Here is a 22,278-nt window from a genome sequence, read left to right as displayed (position 1 = left end):
TCTGGAGCTGTCTCGGTGAGTACTTTTTTAATTTACCGGTATGTATGCTTTTATTTTCTTTTTCTCCTAGGTCTTATTTTCGGGGTAGGTCTTATATTAGGGCAGTTTTACAAAATAGTGCTAGGTCTTACTTTCGGGGTAGGTCTTATTTTCGGGGAAACAGGGTATTTGGGATGTGGCAGGATTCTGTACTAAGTATATTTATATGCTGGGCATGTAATCCTTTGGTCTAATAATAATAATAGTAATAATATTAATGTCCAATAATGACATTTTTGTAGTGACAGTTTGTTTAGAGAGAATTTCTCTTGCTTTGTAGGAAGTTACTCCTCACTTTATGTTGTGTCTATAGATTAGGAAGCGAAGAAATATCTCTTCCATGGGACAAAAAACAAAACAGGGGTTTGGGTACTTTGGAGTGACCACACTTGAATGTAAATTTCTTCAAAAGCCATCACTTAACTCATCAGTATCTTATGTAAGTATTCGACTGGATAAGTGGATTGAATTATTGGTGTCCTGCCACTCACTGTGGTTTCTCCCACCGACTCCTATGTGACATAGGATCCGGGGGACAATACCATAGCCAGCAGCAGTGAAGAAGTTATTGAAACACCTGGAAGTGTGTAAATGGATGCAGCTGCTTACAATGAAGCACTGACTTACAAAAAATGGTGGTCTATTGGGATGTATACAAATGTGTATGTAGAAATACCCCTTTGCTATTACAATCACCTTATTTTTTTAGGTGGGTAAACAAATCTTGAGATACATCTACTTGGTAGTCTCAGATACCTATTTGTCACAGCATTAAACTTAAGTGAGAATAATGTAATATGATGTATAGATGGATGACAACCCTGCTATCTTTTTTAGCTAATTGCCACTTTCATAAATAAAGTAAATATAAAAATGTCATTATGTGTATATAACGCCAACTTTCTGGTGAAGACTTTTGATAAAAGGGCCACTCAGAGCTGAGGTATTCTTACAGCTTCCTTTTGCCCCATTCTTTCACCCCATAATACAGCTGTCCCTACTTTTTTCAGTGAATACAGTGTAACACACGGGAGGAGGCAGGCAGTACAGGTGTGTGTTACCCAATAAGGGCTGAGCCATTGCAATGCTATAAATCTCTCAGGGGCAACTCACACTCCAGCACCAACCCGCCTTCATAATCAAAAGCATTTCCTGCCGTAACCGATCAATCACAGTTTACGATGAGCTGACCAATGGCAGCGAATTTCCGCGTTCCACAACATTCAGCATGTTTCCGGGTGGAAGAGGAAAGGGAAGGCGACATGATACGCAGTTTGCTGAGCAGTGGCTGCTTAGCCAGAATAGGGCACACGATGCTCACCGGGGGGATGACACTGGTGTTGTTTCTGCACGACACTGGCAAGTATTTGGCGGAGAACAGGGGCACAGGTGTTGTGCGGGGTAATTTTACACCCTGAACTGCTCAGTGGTACCTGTGATCCGTGCTGAGGGCATTTTGTATTGAGATCTGAGCAGTTATCTAGAGACAAACTGAATATGTTTCCAGAGACTTGGCAGTGTAAAGTTGATTTAACTTTGCTGCGATAAAGGGTCAATTCTCTGCTAGAAAATGAAAAACTACTCTGAGCTAGACACTAGAATTTTCTCATGGAGGTTTTCAATTCTGTTCTGTGTTCCATATGGATGGATCATCATCCAACCTCTTCCTTATTGGCCATGGACATACCCATTAGATCAGTGTTTCCCAACCTTTCCTAAATCGTGGCATATATTTTACATTAGAAAAATCCCACGGAACACCACTAAACAAAAATGTCACAGATTAATTAGCTACCTGCTGCCATCTAGTGGAAGAGTACTTCTTTGTTCTGCCTATCACTATACATTGCTGGTATAGCCAAATGAAGACAAATTATTTGCAGTAAATAAATAATTTTCACACCAATTAACCAACATTGGATAATTTCTCACGGTACACCTGAAGATCGCTCATGGCACACTAGTGTGCCGCGGCACAGTGGTTGAAAATCACTGCATTAGATTGACATCTTTCATCATGCAGCCTGCTGCTCAGTGGCCTGACTGTCATTGACATACCCATTATGGATGGCATCCATCCCCTTCCTCATTGGCCTGGGTGTCATGAACATACCACAAGAACGATGACGTCCATCATCAATATGCTCTTCCTTAATGGCCTAAGTTGGAGACATATAGAAAGAAATCCATCTTCATCAAGCCTTTTGCTTCATGGCCTGGGTTTTATGAATGTACCCATTGGAATAATGACATCTGTCATCATCCATGTTCCTTATTTTTGGCTGTGGTGCCATGGACATACCCAATAGGATAATGCTGGTCTCTTCTTCCCCAGCTGGTGTCAAAGATTACTCATTAGAATGACATCTGTCATCATGCAGCCTGCTGCTCAGTGGCCTGTTTGTCCTTGACATACCCATTAGGACATCTATCACCATCCAACCTCTTCCTCAATGGCCTAGGTATAATAAATATATATGGTAGGATGATGATGTCTGTCATTATCAAAGCTCTTCCTCTGTATGTGTCCTGCACATACTTTGTTAGGATAATGTCCATCGTCACATTTTCATCTGGCCTCTTCCTCAGTGACCTGGGGGTCATGGATGTACCCTATAAATTTGATAATGTAGACAATGGGCAAAAACTGATCAATTTAACTGTTGCCACAGTATTGGGTCTGGTTGGGTACCTACGTCAGGCATGGGGTGCCCTGGCAGGGGTGGATGCTGATGTGATGACATTAGTGGGTCTGATAAATACAAACTAAAACCAAAACAATACAAAATAAAAAAAAACATTTTTTTGTATATTTTAATGTGGGACAATAAATGAGGCGTTGTAGGACACTTGTGCTTAGGAATAATTAAATTTGTTAATGCCTCCCCTCTTTTTATGACAAGAATGCTGATCAGGAAGTCCTTTAACTCTGAAGCAGAGCTTCTGATTGATGTGTTTATTAGAACAGATTTATAGATGACAGCCATACAGATGGCATTTTACAGAAGGATGGGTCAGCAGGGGAAACCTTTGTAAAAACGTATCGGAGTTTTCCATTAATACTGTGTCTACCCAACTAAGAAATTTCCCTTGTATCTTGCTAGGTTGTCTCTGGAATCAATCCCAGTTGGTAACTGATCGCTTAGGACTGAATAATTGTTGGTGAAATTGTAAACAATTGCCAGGGATGCTGTTGCTGCCATGGGCTTGGGTAGCAGTTGTGACAGTTTTGTTAATTTATAAGATGGATAGATAAAGGTTTTCATTGAAATGCTCCCTATAAATCAATATATATTATTTTTGAGCACATCAGTACTCAATTTATTTATGTTAATACCATTCACATAAAATAATAGCAGAAGTGAAAGTGTTCAAACAATGGTTCTGCCAGACCTTGAGCTCTTTCTGGCATTAAATTTAAATAAATATATATTATTTTTGAGCACATCAGTACTCAATTTATTCATGTTAATACCATTCACATAAAGTGATAGCAGAAGTGAAAGTGTTTAAACAATCATTCTGCCAAACCTTGAGCTCTCTCTGGCATTACATTTTCTTACCAATGTCACAGCACCTCTTATGTGGTCTTTGTCTGCCTCTTTCTGAACGTCACTTTATCCCTCTGATAATCAGCAGCTGGTGTCACCCATTCTTTATTAAATGGAGTAGAGGAATTCATGGGAAATCTGGATCATGCTGGTGGTACAAAGCTAATCATGGTGTTGCCCAGAAATGTTGGAATCAGCAAAAAAGTTACAAGCAAACCTTAAAAAAAAAAAAAAAAAAACCTTTGTCATGGAAATCATAATGTAGTTTTTGATTCTCCAATTTGATGTCTAATGCTTGTTGTGTCTATTTTAGATCTTTACCATCCCCAAAATGAATGGATACACCTAAAGCCTCTGCTCTTTGTGATGGCGGTCCTGTGTTCTGTGGGGCTGTATTTTGCTGTGTCGCTCATGGATCCAGGATATGTACTCTCTGAAAGTGAGGACAAGGTAATAGTTCAAGTCTTTTAGAATAATGAAGGTCTCAGTGAAAATGCCTGAGGCTTAAACTGTTACAAAGAGCTTAAAATAGGATGAGAAAGAATATTACAGAGAGTCAGGGCAGCTCTAGAAAAGTCTTGGACCCATGCGTGTGATGAGGTTATGAATGAGGAAGTCATTGGTAGGTCATTGGAGGAGCAAAGAGAGCGGCTAGAGGTGTATATTTTACCAGGTTAGAAAGGTAAATGGGACAAGGAGGATGTTACAGTTGTCCAGACGGGAGATAAGAGCATGTACAAGAAGTTTGGTGGTCTCTGGGGACAGGTAGGATGGATTTTGAAGATGTTGCGCAGGTGAAAGTGACAGGACCTGGAAATGTTCTGAATATGAGGGGTAAATTTGAGGGCAGAATGAAGGGTGACGCCAAGACAATGTGCCTGGGGGGGGGGGGGACAAATAACAGTGTTGTTAACAATTAGAAATATGTTGGGATATTTGGAATGTAGGGGGGAAGATGATGAATTTGGTTTTATGCAGGTTGAGTTTCAGAAATCTGTTAGCCATCCAGAATGAGATGGCCGACAGGCAGAATTAAACCTTATCCCGGACTGAAGGTGACAAGTCAGGGGTGGACAGATAGATTGAGTGAGGATGTGTACAGAGAAAAGAGAACTGGTCCAAGGACTGACCCTTGGGGAACACCAAGAGGGAGGAGAGGAGGAATTACCATTGAAAGAAACTTGAAAGGAGCAGTCAAACAGGTAGGAAGCAAACCACAAGAGCAGTATCACTGATAACAAAGTTCATGATTTGGATTAGAAGGGGGTAATCAACAGTGTCAAAAGCAAAGGAAAGATCAAGGAGAAGGAAGGGGGAAAGGTTGCCTTGTGACTGATAAGTCAATGCTCTGATAAGTCATTGGCCACTTTAGTAAGGGCTGTTTCAGTGGAATGGGCAGCTCGAAAGCCAGATAGGAAAGGGTCAAGGAGAGAGTTGGTGCTAAGGTAAGCGGTCAGCCTTTTATAGACAAGGTGCTCAAAACGTAACACATAATGTCAGTGATGATTTACAGGTGGAAGGGATGGGTATGGATGGAGTTGCACAGTGAGACATCATGTCTGTATTTGTCAATTTTATCTGTAAAATAGGAGTGTGTCTTGGGCAGAGAAGGTGGTAGTGAAGTTTAGGAGGGTGTCAATTGTTAAAAAGCGTGGGTTTGAAGCTTGAGAGGAAATGACAGCAGAGAAATAATTTTGCTTGGCAACAGTGAGTTCAGTGTTAAAATGTTGTAGTCTGGCTTTGTAGTCCAGGAAGGCAAAAATAGGATAGGTAGAAGGTGATAAGGTTGTGATCAGAAAGGGTAAGCGGCGAGTTGTCAAGAAGGGTGAGGCTGCACAGTTAGGAAAATACCAGGTCTAAAGTGTGTCCGGCGATGTGTGTGGTGCCCTTTATATTCTGTGTGAGTCCAAAGGAGGAGGTAATGGAGAGCAGTTTGGCTGAGGAAGGATGGTTGGGGTCATCCACTGCAACATTAAAGTCACAGAGGATGAGATAAAGTCACAAAGGATGAAGGTAGGCAGGTCGTGGGAAAGAAAGTGTGGGAGCCAAGATGCAAAGTTATCCATAAATAGAAAAACTGGGCCAGGTTGGCAGTAGACAACAGCAAAAATGAGGCGTAGGGGGCGGAAAAGATGGAGTAGTTTTCAAAAGAGGTGAAAATGAAAGAGGGAGGGGTAGGAAGGATTCTGTATGTACAGTTGGGGGATAAAATAAGACCCACACCACCACCTACTCTGTTGCCAGGTCTAGGGGTATGTGTAAAGTGGCATTCTGACAGATCTGGTGTTCCATAGACTGCCAGAGAAAGGGGGTGAGATTTTATGGGTAGGGTAAATTGGAATGAGATTAGGAGGAGGGTGTATTTTGCTGAAAGGGTAAGGAAGATATAGGCTGTTGAGGTTGGGTGAGATGTCACTAGTAAGTAGCAGTAGAGAAAAAAGGTGCAGGAGCACAGACAGAGCGAGCAGGAGAGTGAAGGAGCAATCAGACAATGAGTTAAAAGACTAGGAAGGAGAAGAGTGAATAAAGCCAGCACAGAGAGTGCAGGGTGGGTAATACATTGTAAAAAATAATTGTGAACCATAGGGGTACATTAAACTGAAGTCCATGTAAGCCGCTCCTGTAGGATAGGTTGTAGTGAGGCTTGTTGAGTTCCAGGAGTGGGATAGGATGAGTCAGAGGTGGCTTGGTGAAATAGCAGTTCAGAATGGCAGCAGCAGAGGTTGTGTTGGAGTCCAGGTGGATGCTTAATGATGAATCAGTCCAAAGGCATGAATAGGGGGATGCAAAGTGTAATTGTATGTCAAATTCTGTTCCAATTTCTGCTTCAATTCCCTGCATTAATTCCCAATTGCACTTATAATTTGGCACTTGAAATTTGGGCACATGACCAGGGTCCCACAAGACCATGCCTGATATTTAAATAGAAGTGATTTGGGTGCTGAATATGGATAATTCATTCTGGTTATCTTCACCACAGTTCTAAATAAGCCCTTATTATTCTTGGTTATATCAGTAGTGGGACCTCGGTGCAAAGTCATGTGCAGGCTGTCAGTCTTGGCGTATAGCTTATCATACGAGAGAGAAAGAGAGAGAGATTGAGAAATAGTTTGATTAAGTACATTGTGTTTTTTTCCTTTAGACTTTTTTTGATCATGAGACAAGTGCACTGACTCCCGGCACAGTACGAATGAGACGGTGTGGATACTGCATGTTAAAAGTATGTCAGTGAGTAATACATTCCTCTGGGATTAATGGATATTTCTTTACAGATAAGACAAACATTTTACAAACTGTAATGTTAATGTTGGTTCCTAGAGATGGCTCTCTGGCATTCCAGCATGCTTGGATAATCATCAGACCTTTTGTTCTTTATTTAGTTTTTCATATCAACTAGATATATTTATCAGCCAGAAACTAGGTAACACCCTTTATTCTAAACCTTTCAGCTGATTTCCCTTCTGTGACAGAAAGGCCAAAAAGAGAACCAGAATTGACTGGGTTTCAGCCAGAATCCTAGTATTTACATTTTGCAAACTTTACTTTACTTTTTGCAAACTTTACAACTTTCCTTTTTTTAAATCTGCATGCGACCAATTATTTAGCTTTATTTACTATGCCTGTGTCCTATTTATAGCTTTGACCAAAGGGTGAAAGGTCATCTGAAGTTTGATGATTGCTGCTTTACCAATACCTAACCATGCATGCTACCCCCCAGCCTCTGAGTGCATTGTTTGAGGGTGCAGGAACTGTAAGAATTCAGGTGAGCTTTCACACCCTGACTCAGAATGAAGAGTCAAATACAAATCTATCCTAAGTAAGCCTGCAAAATGATTATTATTATTAATAAACAGGATTTTTAAAGCACCAACATATATGCAGCGCTGTACATTACCTAGGGTTTGCAAATGACAGATACAGACAGTGACACAGGAGGAGGAGTGGACCCTGCCCCGAAGAACTTACTATATAGGAGGTGGGGGAAGTAACACACAATAGGAGGGGAGATATGTAGTGGTGAGAGATTGTAAGGAGACGAGTAGGCAAGTTTGCAAAGATGGGTTGTCAGTTCTCTTTTAAAAGAGCAGAAAGTAGGACCAAGTCGAGAAGGATAAGGAAGATTTTTCCAGAGAGTCGGGCAGCTCCAGAAAAGTCTTAGAGCTGTGCGTGTGATGGGGTTATGAGTAACAAAGTAATTTTAGGTCATTGGATGAGTGAAGGAGCATAAATTTGATTCTAAGGTGAAATGAAGCCAATGAAGAGAACTACAAAGAGAGGCAGAAAAAGAATGGTGGGAAGGCTGTGTATTGGGTAGGTAGATAGGTAGGTGAAAAGGATGGATAGCGCTGGCTGCAGCATAAATAATATATTGTAGAGAAGAGAGTTGAGTTAGTTGAATACAAGAGAGGAGGATGTTACAGTAGTCCAACAACTGATAAGAGTACAAAGAGTTTGGTGTCAGAATTCAGGTCTCTGAGGACAGGTAGGGGTGAATTTTGGAGATGTTACGCAGGTGAAATGTTCTGAATATCTGAATAAGTCAGGGGTGGACAGATAGATTGTGCCAGTGTCATCAGCACACAGATGGTACTGTAAACCAAAGGAGGATATGAGAATACTGAGAAAGGAGGTTTAGAGAGAAAAGAGAACCTGTCTGAGGACTGACAATAGGGAAACACCAACAGAGAGGAGAGGAGGAATTACCTTTGAAAGAAACTTGAAAGGAGCAGACAGGTAGGAAGTAAACCAGGAGAGTAGTGTCACCGATACCAATTCAGTTCATTATTTGGATTAGAAGGGGGTGATCAACAGTGTCAATAGTGGAGGAAAGATCAAGGAAAAGAAGGAGGGAAAAGTTGCCTTGAGACTTAGCTCTGATGGGTATATTGCTCTCCTTAATAATATAAAGTGTATGAAGTCCCCTTCAGGCCTTCTTCATCACAACTTAATATAAACATCTTACCCCAGACAGTCTGGATTGCCTAAGACCAGAAATTGTTTCCAGGATGTGGTTTCTTTGGTTATTGGAATTGTGCTTTTGAGAAACATGCTGAAAGGGTAGGAGAGATGACCTCATCAGTCCGTATCTGCTCCTTCACTTTTCACTTTCAGGTGGTGACAGGATGGTGACTAAGTTGTGTTGCTATACTACGGCTTTGTAAAATTCCAAATGGAATAGACTGAAATAATCACTTTATTGGTCTTTTGTTTCAGCAGCCAATGAGGGCCCGACATTGTAAATCCTGTAACCACTGTGTGAGAAGGTATGATCACCATTGTCCCTGGATTGAGAACTGTGTTGGAGAAAAGAACCACCGATCCTTTATGTTGTATCTGACTGTCAAGCTTGTGGTTCTCCTTTGGGCTTTCCACTTAGCTTGGTAAGTGGATATTCTGTTTTATGAGGAATGATGTCCCTAGACACTTCTATTAATAGGGTGACAGTATTTCCTCTCTTAAGGTCAGGGATACAGATGTAGCGTTGGTGTTGTCACTGTTAACGCATGCTCCTAAACAGTGTAACTGAACATGTAATACACACCTATGCCATGGGTGTGCAATCAGCAAGTAGGCCAGTGACAAGCTGTACATAAAATGCGGCTAATGGAAAGATAGAATGTATTTCATAAGAAAAGGTGAATGCTGCTAGTTTCTTTAGACCCTAAGCATAAATAATTTAATAATGCAGTTTCCTTCTACAGGTCCGGTTTTCACTATGAAGTCACTTGGAGTGACTGGCTACGCATTAATGTCTTCTTGCTCCTGGCTTTTATTCTGATCACCATTTGTACAGCAGTGGTGGGGCTTTTACTTGCATGTCACCTCTACTTGATATCCAGCAATTTCACCACATGGGAGTTCATGTCCTACAATCGCATCTCCTACCTGAAGCAGTGTGACTTGAACTCCAATCCTTTTGACAGGGGAATTGTGTGGAATTTGTGGAACTTCTTTTGCACCCATGGTCATGTGACCTGGGAGTGGGTGTATTTGGGGAACACTTACAACATGGACAACACGGTATGAGGCACATCATGACCTGTGACTCTACACAATAAAGGATTAGACTTACATTTGCTATATGTACAAAGAGAGCTTACCACATAAGAATAGAAGGCATTCTGCAAAATACATAGTCTGTTTATTATGTCAGTGCTGGCTGGGACCACAGATCATCAGATAAAACTGGCAAAAAGTGGCATTAACTATTTAGGCAGGCAAACTTGAAATGCTCGTCCCTTGGTCTAGTCCAGTGTTTCTCAAGGGTTCCCCCAGAAGTTGCTAGGGGTCCCCTTGATTAATGATCAGTTTCTGCCTCTCAAGTCAGCTTAACTGACACCAATGATCTTTTTGGCTATCCATAAAGCGTTACATTCTTCCCACTGAAAACAAAACTATGTATTGTGAGCTGTGGATATAATATTTATAGCAGTGGTTCCTTAAGATGGTATTGTTTTTTCAAGGGATCCCCCACCCTATTAAGTTCAATAAAAGCTGGTCTTGCTACAGGGACTTCCTGAGGAAAAGAACTCAAGAAACAAAAGCTGATTTACATTGTTTTTATGTGTAATCATGCAGACAGACAGAAATTACTTTATCGTTAAACAATAATCATGCTGTCAAGACATTGACGAGCAGTCAGATTTTCTGTCTCATGGCTGGGCCACAGCAGACAGGCAATGTCCTATGCTGCTGCTTTTCAATTCAAACACTGCATTTCTCATTGTTCAATACATTTTTGAGGAAGGCAGAGGTCCTCTTCCCCAAGGGAGATGTTCTATATTACTAGGTAACCACCCAAGCCAGCTGGATCCAATTTTTATATGAAGCCGAAGCCAAGGATCAAAATAGCACACCTTTAATTAGAATTATGCAAGGAGTCTATGTAACTCTTTAGAGGTCAGGCAGGTACTTCCAAGGGCAAGCTTTGCTCATTTATTTCCACCCTTTGTCTAACCTCATGAATGCATCTTTGTGACCAAGAGGCAAATAGTTTTATATGGAGAAAAAGAAGTTTGAAAAACTGAAAACAAAAAATGTCCTCTCATTCAGTGTTTTTAACAAGACAACAGTTGTAGAACTGACTCCATGATGATCAAATTGATAATTGATCAACAAGAGGTTAATCTAAGGTTGTATACAACATGCTAGATATTTGTCATTGGAAACAATCTTTCAGTATCATTTCCAACTACAGGGGACCAATGTACATACAGTGCTGTTCTGTTCTATGGAGGGGGGAGAACAAGTGAGTGGCACCCTGCTGCACTCGCTCGCCTCCCTTCACTTCCTTTGTCGTCGGTCGTCATCTGTCGGTCATGGTCTCGCCTGAGACAAGCCAAATAGCTTATATCTGCTGACACCACTGACCTGAACAGGAAGTAATTGCAGATATATAGAGTGTAATTGCCAAAAGCAACCAAAACCCGACAGATGTTCTCCCCATTTTCCATTCTGCATTTCGGCCAGCAAGGGACAGACACAATTGAAACAGTCGCAGGTGTGATCTGTGACAGCCAGTTAACTTAATAAAGACTGGTCAGTTTCATTCTCCCCCCGTGTACAAACCTCTATTTGCTCTAAACACTCTTCAGCAATTTGTTTTCTGAACACACAACAGCAGTCTGCAACCTCCACACATCCTTTAGGAGAAAATGTTACATTTTAAAGTTTATTTTAATAAATTACAATTACATTTATTGCTATACAATCTTCTTTTATAATAGTAATTTTTTGGGTCAAGACATTAAAAATAAAACAAGAACGCCCCATACATGAGACCGATCATTTCCGCTACTTAACACTGTCGATTTAATAATTTCTGTAACTGGATCATGCTAAAAAGTAAAATTGTCACCTAGATAAAAGTATAGTACAAGCCATCAAAGTTAAACATGTATGGAGAATTTCCAGCTTGTGTCAGGAACAGGTTCAGTAACTTTGAGGTGGTTAATAAAGTGCTAAACATACTTTTTTTTTTCCTGAAAGAATATTTGCATTAATAATCACATATTCACCATGAGCTTATACAAACCGCTTATCTGGAATAATTTCTTACTCCTGACAGTTTCCAGTAAAATAAATCAGAAGCAGCTACCTGCCATCGCAGGGATGTCACAATCAGAAACATTAAAACATTCATTTTAGTTCTGGATAAAATAGGAAAAAGTAAAAACTTCTCTGGTTTCACTGCTGCATGAAGGCCTCATTGAGAAGAATGTCCCAGAGTGAAAGGCAATTGTATTGTCACTAAGACAAGAACTGTGGAACAAGCTACCAGAGGGATACGGATGAAATTTTAAGCTAAAGACAATAAGGATTTTTACCTTCCCTTTCCCCTTCAGTGCAGTACAATCCACAGAAGTTTTAGCCTTTGCCAACCCTTTATCTGAAACCGGAAAACAAAATTTGCCTGGAGATACAAATAAGGAAGGATCTAGAAAATGTTTATAGATAATAAAGTGATAAAGAAAACTAAAGGACTGCAATTGATGACCTCCATGTCAGTTATGCTGACAATCTACCCTCAATGCCCTGCTGACTGAACACTCATGAAGACTCGGAAAGAGGTCCTTGGATCAGCATAACAGACAGGTAATTACTACTTTCTGAAGAACCTCAACACAATTTAACATGAACAACCAAATGCACCTGAACCTAAGGGCACATATACCGTATTTTCTGGTGTATAAGACGACTTTTTAACCCCAAAAAAAACTGTGCCAAAGTCGGGGGTCGTCTTATACGCCGGGTACTTACCAATCCCCTGAACGGGGAGAAGATCCGAGCTTGGGTTAGCCAGTCAGCTGTCAGAGAGCTTCGGGAACGCTGTGAGCCATGCGGTATAGATTAATATGCTTGTTATTGAATATTGTGATTTAAAAAACAGCATTTATAACATTATTTAAAGTAAAAATTTTCTTTGTTACTGTTTTTTTTTTTTTTTTTTTTAAGTGCAACAAACTATATTTTAACTGGAAAATCTGGGGGTCGTCTTATACTCCCAGTCGTCTTATACGCCGGAAGATACGGTATATGGTATGTTTGTGTTGGACTGCACAATACTTTGTGCGCTGAGGATCCTAGATAATAAGTATAGTCATAGCTTCAGTCACTGGCCTGCAGCCAGCCAAACAACTAGTAATTTTGGAAGGTTACAAAGGACAACCTTGTATTGCTGTCAGTGTTAGTTTGCTTTAATGCTGAAGATTAAAGGGTCAGTCCACCCAATAAACACTTCAGTTACTGCATTGTAAAATCACTTAATAGTTTATTAACTTTTCAGCACTCCTAATATTGACAGTTTGGGTCAGCAAGCCAGCCACAGCCATTAAAAGGGCTTTCCACTCTCCCTGCTGGATTGTTTACATTCACTATGGAGAATTAAACAAGAGCATCTCAAAACAGGCAGGCCAATAACTTTGGAAGGAAGTTCCTATTGCTGCAATCTCAACATATGCAAACCCTAGGGATGACTGCACCTAGAATAAAAATAACACTTTTGGGTGTACTAAGCCTTTAGGTATAATGGCTGCATTCCCGATTTGTTATCTGTAAGACCAGGCCTACAAAATACATGTATATTTAAAAACTACCGGACAAGGAATTGATCCTTGGTCACATTTATATAGCAGTCTATGTCCCCACTTGGTGTAGTCGCCCATCTTTTTTTTCCTGGTTACCACTGTCATTAGGACCAAAAGTGATAAGGTTGTAGTTGTCACCAAAGCCAAAAATGTATTTAAATTCAGAATTTAAAATTTAGGGCTGTCTGATTGGGGACTCGTGTTCCGGTGACAACTAGGGGAGAATTCCAACCACTTTGCAAAAAATAAACTGAGCGGTTTAGAATCCTATTCTGTCATAAACTTTATAAATACCTAAAGACAGTACAGCAAATACAATGAAGCTGCAGCTTAGTATTACTAAATTTAATGCATGGACATAGTATACTAGAACAAATAAATACAACCTTTATGCATTGCACGGTTTCCCCCGTGTGTGTGATTATTGCTGACATGTTTATGATTTAAGACAGACAACTACAGAGCTGCTAAATTGTTAAAAATTTGGCATTTTTGCAGATTTTAAAGCAAATCTCGAAAGAGATACCAGAGCTTCCTCGGCTTACTAGAACATGTGGGTAATTTTTTCCAGAAAGTGCAGACTCAGGTACTGTTGTAAGCTGGAAGATCTACATAAAATTTTTACAATGCCAATAGCATTTTTTTGTGTAATATCTGTAGAAATCCCAAAACAGAGGTAGGCCAGGTGTAGGTGCTAGAATTTCAAAGATGTAAAAAAAGTCTCCCAGGGACACAATTGTGCTTTGTACTCCTGCTGAGGTCAGCATGTTCATGTGAACAAAATGCACACCATGTCAAAAATCCAAGACAAGAAAAAACTGAAAGCCACAAAGCATCGAGAACAATTTTACTCATCCTCCGCTGGGCTCTCATTTTCTATTGTGAAAGAAGTAGGTCAGAGACAAAGTCAAAGTCTTGGAAGAGAATCTGATCGATGGAAGTCAGGGGGCGTGGATCGTCAGATGGGGACAGGATGGGTTTCTGTCCTGTGAATTCTTCATCAAAGTTCCTCACATCATAAGGGTCCTTTAGGGATGGTATGAAAGGTGGCTGCAGCTCGCGTACATAAAGGGCTTTCCAATCCATCTCCTGTAATAAATAGAGACTTCAGTTATCAAATGGTTTGGTTTCAAGGGTAATTTTTAAATCAACTGCAAATATTGCTCGACAACTATTTTTTTTATATTGCATTAAAAGTGATTTTTTTATACATCAATTGATTAAAGTACTAGATGACGCTGGCCATCTACTGTTTAGTAGGGGTATCATTGCCAATTAATTGGTCTGGGTGCCAAAGCCTTTCCTGTTCAAAGATTGGACTCATTTTCATAGAGAAAGTATTTGCTTTTCTTCTTTTTCTCTATTTTATATACATAATCATTATTTATTGCTAACAAAAATGAGCATGATAGTTGAAAGGACCAAAAATGTTAATATAAAGGTTTCATTAGTCAGGTGAAAATGAATGTGTATGATATTTTTTTATCCACCAACTAATAATCTTTGTTGGAAGACAGTGAAGTTTATCAGGCTGGAGATTGTTCTAACTTCCTGAACTTTTTCTTTCCATGTACACTTAACTGCTAATATGTGGCTCTGTGAATAGTTTTGGCACACTTCTGTACTGAAATTGAGCGTGGGAGTGGGAGCTGCGTAATCCTCACCCGGCCAATGAAAATGGCTGAAGACTTCAAATAGGGAAAATGAAGTTGAATATGACAGCAGCAAGGGAAATCACAGCACATTCAGGAATAAAACCTATGCGTTGGCAATAGAGTAATTTAGTGCCTGAAGCGAAGTGAGTGCCAAGAAATTACAATAGCCAATAAAAGGCATGATACCATTCAAAATTATATTGCTTTTTAAGTACTCAATACAACAATGGTACAGCTTTCATGCTAAATGGATGGCTTGTTTGTGGACCAACTGTTAATGCAGAGGGCCAAACTGTGACATGGCTCCCTACCAATGGCCCCTAACAACAGCCTTATGTACCAGACTTACAACCGTTAGCTGTGCATAGGTGCTAGAAAAGTACATCCCATGGGGAACAAGGCAAGTCCCCAGTGACCAGTCTCTGGTGATCGAACCAAAAAAATTCTGTTACTTCATTGCCATGTGAAAGATAGCAGAATAATACAACTCAAATGTTTAGAGAAATGAGGACATTTTTCCAGACCTGATAGAAAGGCTGAGTCTTTATCTCTTCTGCATCTCCTATTCCAGCCCCCAAACGGCGCTCAGGTGTTTTTCGCAGCAACTATATACAGAAAACAAAAAGATGAAATAGGATTTGGCTGTGTGTTAACTTTTTTTTTTTTTTTTTTTTTTTTTTTAATTATTCTGTGCAGGTTACAGGAGAACCATTTTCCTAGGGCCCATTCCCTTCCCAAAGGTTAAAAAGCAACAGAGAAGCAAAAGATTGGGGTTAAGTGAAAATTAACAGTTTACAGAACCAATATCTTTTGCACAAATGTATCACGTGAGCATGTAAGATGCATTACAGCTATTTCCTTGCATCTCAGATTTCAGCTGGTAGAACCAGTAGTCATGTGATACACCAAAGTAGCAAGAACAATAGATGCCAAAATACATTTCCCAGCATCCATGCTTCACATTAGAAATCTAAATGATCAGACTTGTAATCACAGCAGATTGGTAGATGCACCCAAAATTTTTGTTAAAAGTCATAACATACTTTCCTTATAAGCTTGATGGCTTCACTAGAGAGGTAGCGTGGATAATGCACTTCTTCATTCACAATGCTGTCAAACACCTCCTCTTCGTCGTCACCAGGGAATGGACACTGGAAGAAGAGATAACAGTTATTGGTTCTGTTCAGGCCAAGTGAATAGAGGTTGTAAAAGCACTCAAAGTGCTGTACATTTGAATTTAAAGGGGAATGTACACTTTAATATAATAATCATATACTGAAATACACAACACATGGAGGGCAGATATTGCTCTCCTTAGAACGAAGTCCCACCTCTCCTACCAGCATCTCATAGATCAGCACCCCCAGCCCCCACCAGTCTACTGCATAGGTGTAGGACGTGTCAGTAAGCACTTCTGGTGCCAGGAACTCTGGTGTGCCACAGAATGTACTTGTTCTGTCACCATATCCCATACCTAGAAGACAAAGTAGAGAAATGAGCATGCAATAATTTTAAAGCTGTAACATGGTATTTTTCTGTGGTTTTAAATGTAAAAAATAAAAAGCTTGTGTGCCACCTATACTGGCCCAATAATTATGCATGTTCTGAAGCTGTGGGTACTAAAAATGAAATTTATTATTGAGAGAGCAGATCTAAACTTTGTCAATCATTTATGTGCATGGGAAAATAAACTTGTGAAAGCAGCTTTAACTGAGACTTCACATCCTTACCTTCTTTACAAAGTCCAAAATCTGCTATCTTTACAAACCCACTCCCATCCATCAGCAGGTTGTCCAACTTCAAGTCTCTGCAAGGTCAAAATGGTTGGTAAGTTTGTTGGTTTTAGAGTGGTTATAAACATGTACATAGTACGTTCTCAATATTTATGTGTATTTATTGCAACTCCAAGAGAACAAAGTAAACCAACTAAACATTTTCCATGGTTGGGAAAAATGATGGAAGGGGGAAAAAAACAAAATCTATTGTCAGCATCTAACTGTTGTCTATGTACAAAGTATTTTTTTCCTAATTTCCTATGCTGTGACCACACATTCTTCTCTCATTTCCTGTTCTGGTTACACAGGAAGAATGGGGTTTTCCTATGTCCTAGTGACATTCCTAAAAGAAATGATGTGGATTACTTTTTCCTGATCTGGTGACACAGGCTGGCCCTTTGGCTGGCCCATATAACACAACACTGTGGTCCCCTAGTTCTAATGCTAACTAATAAAATGAAGACATTTTCTTAAGCCAAAAAGTATTACAAATGTGCTCCAATAACTTTTGCAGCTATCCAATTCCTCTTAGGAGCTTCTCACCAAGGACTGAGATTGATAAAAAATTGATAAAATCCCTTTCAAAATTCACAATTTAATTATATAGCAAATATGTACACTTTTCAGGCTGCCAAAGGTTTTAAAATTCTGGTCATTTTTTTTTTTTACTGCCAGAGAACAGTATCGGAATCTTGATCCCAACAATAGTACAGCTTGTTTAGGAAAGCTCCCAGCTTGCTGACAATGCCATTGCAATGATAAGTGATCATTTCCCTGTGCCCACTATCTCCCCCTGCGTATTTACAATCAGCACATGGATCCAATTTAGGACAGAACAAGGAAATTATTATAAAACAAGCTGATAAAGGGGGAAATATAGTCATGGAAAAGTCAGATTATATCCTAACCAAAAACTTTTTCACCTTTAAAAAGAAATATTTACAAATTCAGGGAGTGGCGATGGGGACGAAATGTGCCCCATCGTATGCTTATATCTGTCTAGGTGACTGGGAAGAGAATCTATTCTCACACCCTAATTTTCAAACTTACCATCAATGTATACATAAATGGAAAATGTACATTGATGATATTCTTATCCTCTGCTGTGGTCCAAACAACTCCCTTGACAACTTTTTCCAATGGATACAAAACAATGAATACAACCTGAAATTTACAATCATTTATGGTCACCAAGAGGTTCCGTTCTTAGACACATATTTGAGAATCTGAGCAAGGTGCTTTAAATACCACACTTTATAGAAAGGAGACAGTTTCAACAGTAATGTTATCTCCTTTTCTGCATTTGAACATGTGCCCCCAAATTCAAGGGGTGGTGATATTGATAATTTACTTTTAAAATTAGAGACTAAATAGATACATCAACTAAATGCTATTCATCCACCAGGTCTCAACGATGTTTACTTCAATGAATATAAGGCTAAATAATTCTCCCCGTCAGTCTAATCCACTATTTACTTTCAATAGATTATGAGGTATCACACAATAAACCCTTCTTCAATCCCCTGTTTAGACTCATCCACCAGGACAAAATTATGTTTTCTAGTTTAGGCTCTTCTTTCAATGATTTGAAGTTTTCTATACCTGATTTTATCATTCACTTCTAATAGATCATGAGCTATCACAAATAGATACTCTGCAATTTCTCACTTTTGATACTAGGATGTCTGTATGTATAAATACATAATACCAGTTTAACCTGTGATGTTTACGTGTATACTGTATTTTTATCTGAGAGCTTTCTAACTTTGATGTTTATATCCTTTTTTGACAACTAAGTGGACCTATTTATCTATTCGACTACCTTTGTCAAATATATGTAATACTCTGTTACTTTGCTACATTTTTGACCAAGGGATCTGATATGTTCTACAATCAATAGTATGTCATATTTAACAGCTACCTTACGGGGGACAGGGGCAGCCCTCCCCTCTTCTTTGAGAGGAGTGTTTGGTAAGTAGGCTGACCCCAAAACAATAGGGGACCACTCAGGTTTTCCCTCTTCAGTTTGGGCATCTTCCCCTAAGACGCTCAGGACTCAGCCATATAGGAGCAATCGGTCTAAATTTACCGGCAAGTGAAGGTAGTTGACACAGCATTACACTCCTTTACCTTTTTTCAAAATTAGACTTACTCAATTTATATTCCAAATAAAACCCCTTTTTTACTTCTCCTATACACCTCAAGGTGCAGTACACACAATATTTGTATTACGTTTATTATCCCTGTACAATCTTCATTCATAATCTAATTTTTCTCTTTTTCTTTTCTTTTCTATACAAAATAATTGCTTGACATTAAAAATAAACTTAATGCAGCTAATCCGCCAATTTATCCATAGTAAAAATATGTAGAAGTTTTTATAATAATACTTAATACCGCTTATATTCTCCTATGTGTCCTTATAAGAGCCTAGGGCAGGGGTCGGCAAACTCTTATGACCACTAGGCTATTCCAGGGGTGGGCGGGAGCACACCTTGACTATTATTCCTTTACTCATCCAGTATTTTCCTTCCTTTTCTGTTTTCAACCAGAACGTCCAAACTTTTACTTTTTTTGATTTTACCTCCCTTCATAAAATTGAATATTCACTGATGTTCACTATATCCCCATTTGGTCAAGGATGTCAGCAATCTCAATAAAGTAAGATTCTTTTTGGAAATATATTTGTATTGTTTATTTACCAAATATTTAGGTTTTGATCCAATAATATATTTTTTCCCAAGGAGACTCAATCCCCTGAGGAAGCCCCTTTGGGGCGCAACGCGTTGGGCACTCAGATACTTTACAGAACAATGTCTATATGAGATATTATATTGACCTGTTCTTTATCACTCTGATGCTTAATTGTATCACCACCACTAGCATAGACGGTCTATGTTAAGGGTTAGGGTCACGGTTCTCACCCACTTAAATAAAATTCAGAATCCTTTTATTGACATATTCATGCCTAATAAAGCCTGTCTTTTCCCCTGATATTCCCTCCTTCACCCTTCTCATATTCTGAATCCGGGCTAGGCCATATCTACATTATATACCTAACTAACCCTCCCCCCCTCTTTTTTGTAAACAGCACATGGATACATCAGAGGCTCATAGTGCCAGCCCTCCCTCTACCACTTTGCCTCTGGTAGTCTCCTGCATATCAGCAATAAAATTTCAGACCAGGTATTTACATTACATTAAGAATACTTTTAATGATTATTTTTAAATACTTACCTATAAATTATTTTTTTCTCATGCAGAAACTGAAGGCCAAGAACCACACAGGCGGAATAAAATCTGCAAAAAGGATTATGGGCATGTCAGGCCTTAAAATCGTGTGACACAGTCATCCTGCCCTTTCACACAACATCCCTGTCACATACCTTGCTGCTGGCTGAGAGAAGACATTGGTATGTATGTGCATCATCAGGTCTCCGCCTGGCATGTATTCCATCACAAAGCAGTTATGTTCTTGGGTCTGGAAGCAAGCAAACAAGTTCACCAGAAAAGGGTGTCCGGAAGCATTTACCACCTCGAAAATGCGCTTCTCACACTGCAGACTGCAATGGATAGAAATAGTAACAAAAGGCAAGATTGTAACAATAAGCAGAAAAGAGTGAGACCATCTTCAAGATAGGTCTAAGCAATCAGTTACATGAGCTTTTTTATTCCTTAAACTAGGCTGGGAAAATGAAAAATGAATTTGATCCCGCAGCATTCAGATATTTGGTGGGTAAGCCCTGCTCTCCATGCTTCAATGGCATTGGTACCTTCAGATTCCAGGGCTCCACAGTCATTTCCTCTCCCACAACGTTGTGCTCAATTTCCCACGTCTCCTCCGAAGCACAGTCTTCTGTGCAGATAGTTGCTTCTGCTCTTTTTAGGGTCTCTCTTTGCCTTCTCAGTTATGTCTTTCCAGGGTGTATCGGCTAATCTGCTGCCTTCTACAGGCTTTACCCTATTTAAGGCTGAGGTCCCCTCCCATCTGTGTCAACATTATTGCAAGCGAGTCTTGTGCTTTTATATGGGAAGCACATTTACCACTTGTATTTACTATGTTGTAGGGGGTGGCAAAAAAAAAAGGATAAAGTAGTATTTGCATATCAGTGTGCCTGGGTCTCAAAAAATAGTTTCAAAGTGTGCATGTTAGTTGAATGGCAACAGATAAGTACCTGATCAGGAATAAAAGTGTGCCTTAATCACAGTCACATACTTGTGCAACAAACATCAAAGAATATGTAGCTTCCATTTCATTACAGAACAGCCTAAACATATGTACTTCTCCGCTTAGGATAAAATAGAATTTGGACCTTTCAAACTCATCTCTGCTCACGATATCACGCTTTTTCAATGCTTTGATCGCATACAGCTTTCCAGATTCCTTATATTCAGCCAGGAGGACCTAAACTCAAAATAAAAAATTAATAAATTAATTTGTCGATGTGTATGAAGTAAATTCAGAACTTTGTAAATGAATATGAGCACTCTGGAAAGTACACGCGTTACAAAACCCCGCTTTGCATGGTCTTTTTACATAAAACGTACCTTCCCAAAGTGACCCCTTCCCAACACTGAGATACTGATGAAGTCATCCAAAGTAAGTACATGTTTTCTGTAAAGAGAAAAATCAGATAATACTGGTATCCAATTTGCTAAAAATACTTCATGTTAAATAACAAATCCAGGAAAGAATCAGTGCGCAACTTATGCTGTCAAACACAACTAACTGTGTAACACTGAAAAATTGTCTCAATGTGTTAGAGCAATTCATCACTGTGAATTAGGCACATTACTGAAACCAGACACAGTCAAGAATATAGCATTTTGCACAAGGCGGTTAGCTGAGCTAAATAGAGGAAGCACCCATTACTGAATACCTTTTAAAAATTCCAGTTGTTGTAGAATATCCCAATAACACTCAAGAATCTTACCTTCTCCCCATAGCAGCAAACCATCAGAATATGTACTATCATTGGCTCAGACAGTTACATTCACTGGCTGTAAGTCCTACCATACAGCTGCCTATTGTGTGTTTGGCATTAGAACCACCATTACTCCTTAACATCAGATATGGTTGTCATGGGGGAAAATTAAAGGGACCCAGCACCCCCTTTTATCTGAGATAGTGACATACTGTCACCAATCCCAACAGACCATACCAATCACCAATACAATTTCCACAGTGTAAATACCTCTGTAGAGGTACTCTAAGCAGTTTTTTCCTATGTATTGAGTCACAATAGAAATGATCTAGGTTGTAAAAGGAAAAAAAATCCTGAAAGGAATATGGAGGCTGTCAGTGCTGGCCTCTTTCTAAAACTTTTCGTTTTCCTACTTATCTTTGTAATCAATGTTTAAAGCATGGATTATGAATGAATGTGCGGAGCAAGAAAGTTTACTACCAGGATGTGTGGGCAGTTTTGCAGGCCATATCTCTTAAGGACAATCAAGCAGTGGTTTTCCCATTTGGCCCCAATCACATTTACAGTTTAAGTTTACCTGCGAAGTTTCTGGGGCTCCAAAGTGCTCTGTGTGCTACTTTCCTCTGAATGAATCTGCTTCCCAGACTGAAACAAAAAAAAAGGACTTAACAGGGACGGTTTGCGATCAATTACATACATAGGTTGTCCTAAACTGAAGTAATGGAAACAAAAAGAGTTACATTTAT

At 39.5% G+C, this 22,278-nt stretch overlaps 2 protein-coding genes across 5 annotated transcripts in view; one reads left to right on the top strand and one right to left on the bottom strand.

The window, feature by feature from the left end:
- The first annotated feature begins 1,245 nt into the window (after nt 1-1,245).
- On the top strand, nt 1,246-9,662 carry ZDHHC12 (zDHHC palmitoyltransferase 12). Of its 4 annotated transcripts, none has more exons than XM_072429885.1 (5): nt 1,246-1,398; nt 3,904-4,040; nt 6,733-6,810; nt 8,808-8,971; nt 9,293-9,662. In XM_072429885.1, exons 1-5 carry the CDS (start codon nt 1,302-1,304, stop codon nt 9,615-9,617), a joined length of 801 nt encoding a protein of 266 aa, XP_072285986.1. In that variant the 5' UTR covers nt 1,246-1,301; the 3' UTR covers nt 9,618-9,662. The 4 variants fall into 4 exon arrangements, with proteins under 4 accessions (XP_072285986.1, XP_072285985.1, XP_072285988.1 ...); XM_072429884.1 differs by having other exon boundaries at nt 8,805-8,971; XM_072429887.1 differs by lacking the exon at nt 6,733-6,810.
- A 1,572-nt stretch (nt 9,663-11,234) lies between these two features.
- The window catches only part of PKN3 (protein kinase N3), a 23,970-nt gene continuing 12,926 nt past the window's right edge, over nt 11,235-22,278 (bottom strand). The window contains exons 11-20 of the mRNA XM_072429888.1: nt 22,110-22,177; nt 21,156-21,222; nt 20,921-21,012; nt 19,994-20,170; nt 19,845-19,907; nt 16,563-16,639; nt 16,164-16,306; nt 15,876-15,983; nt 15,357-15,437; nt 11,235-14,266 (exon numbers count right to left, since the gene is read on the bottom strand). Of these exons, the coding sequence (XP_072285989.1) occupies nt 14,054-14,266; nt 15,357-15,437; nt 15,876-15,983; nt 16,164-16,306; nt 16,563-16,639; nt 19,845-19,907; nt 19,994-20,170; nt 20,921-21,012; nt 21,156-21,222; nt 22,110-22,177 (1,089 nt within the window). The 3' untranslated portion in view covers nt 11,235-14,053. The remainder of the gene's footprint in view (nt 14,267-15,356; nt 15,438-15,875; nt 15,984-16,163; nt 16,307-16,562; nt 16,640-19,844; nt 19,908-19,993; nt 20,171-20,920; nt 21,013-21,155; nt 21,223-22,109; nt 22,178-22,278) is intronic.

The sequence above is a fragment of the Pyxicephalus adspersus genome, chromosome Z, assembly GCF_032062135.1.
Source record: "Pyxicephalus adspersus chromosome Z, UCB_Pads_2.0, whole genome shotgun sequence".
In the NCBI taxonomy this organism is placed as follows: Eukaryota; Metazoa; Chordata; class Amphibia; order Anura; family Pyxicephalidae; genus Pyxicephalus; species Pyxicephalus adspersus.
Note: the sequence above shows the minus strand (reverse complement) of the source record. Positions and strands in the feature narration are given on the sequence as shown.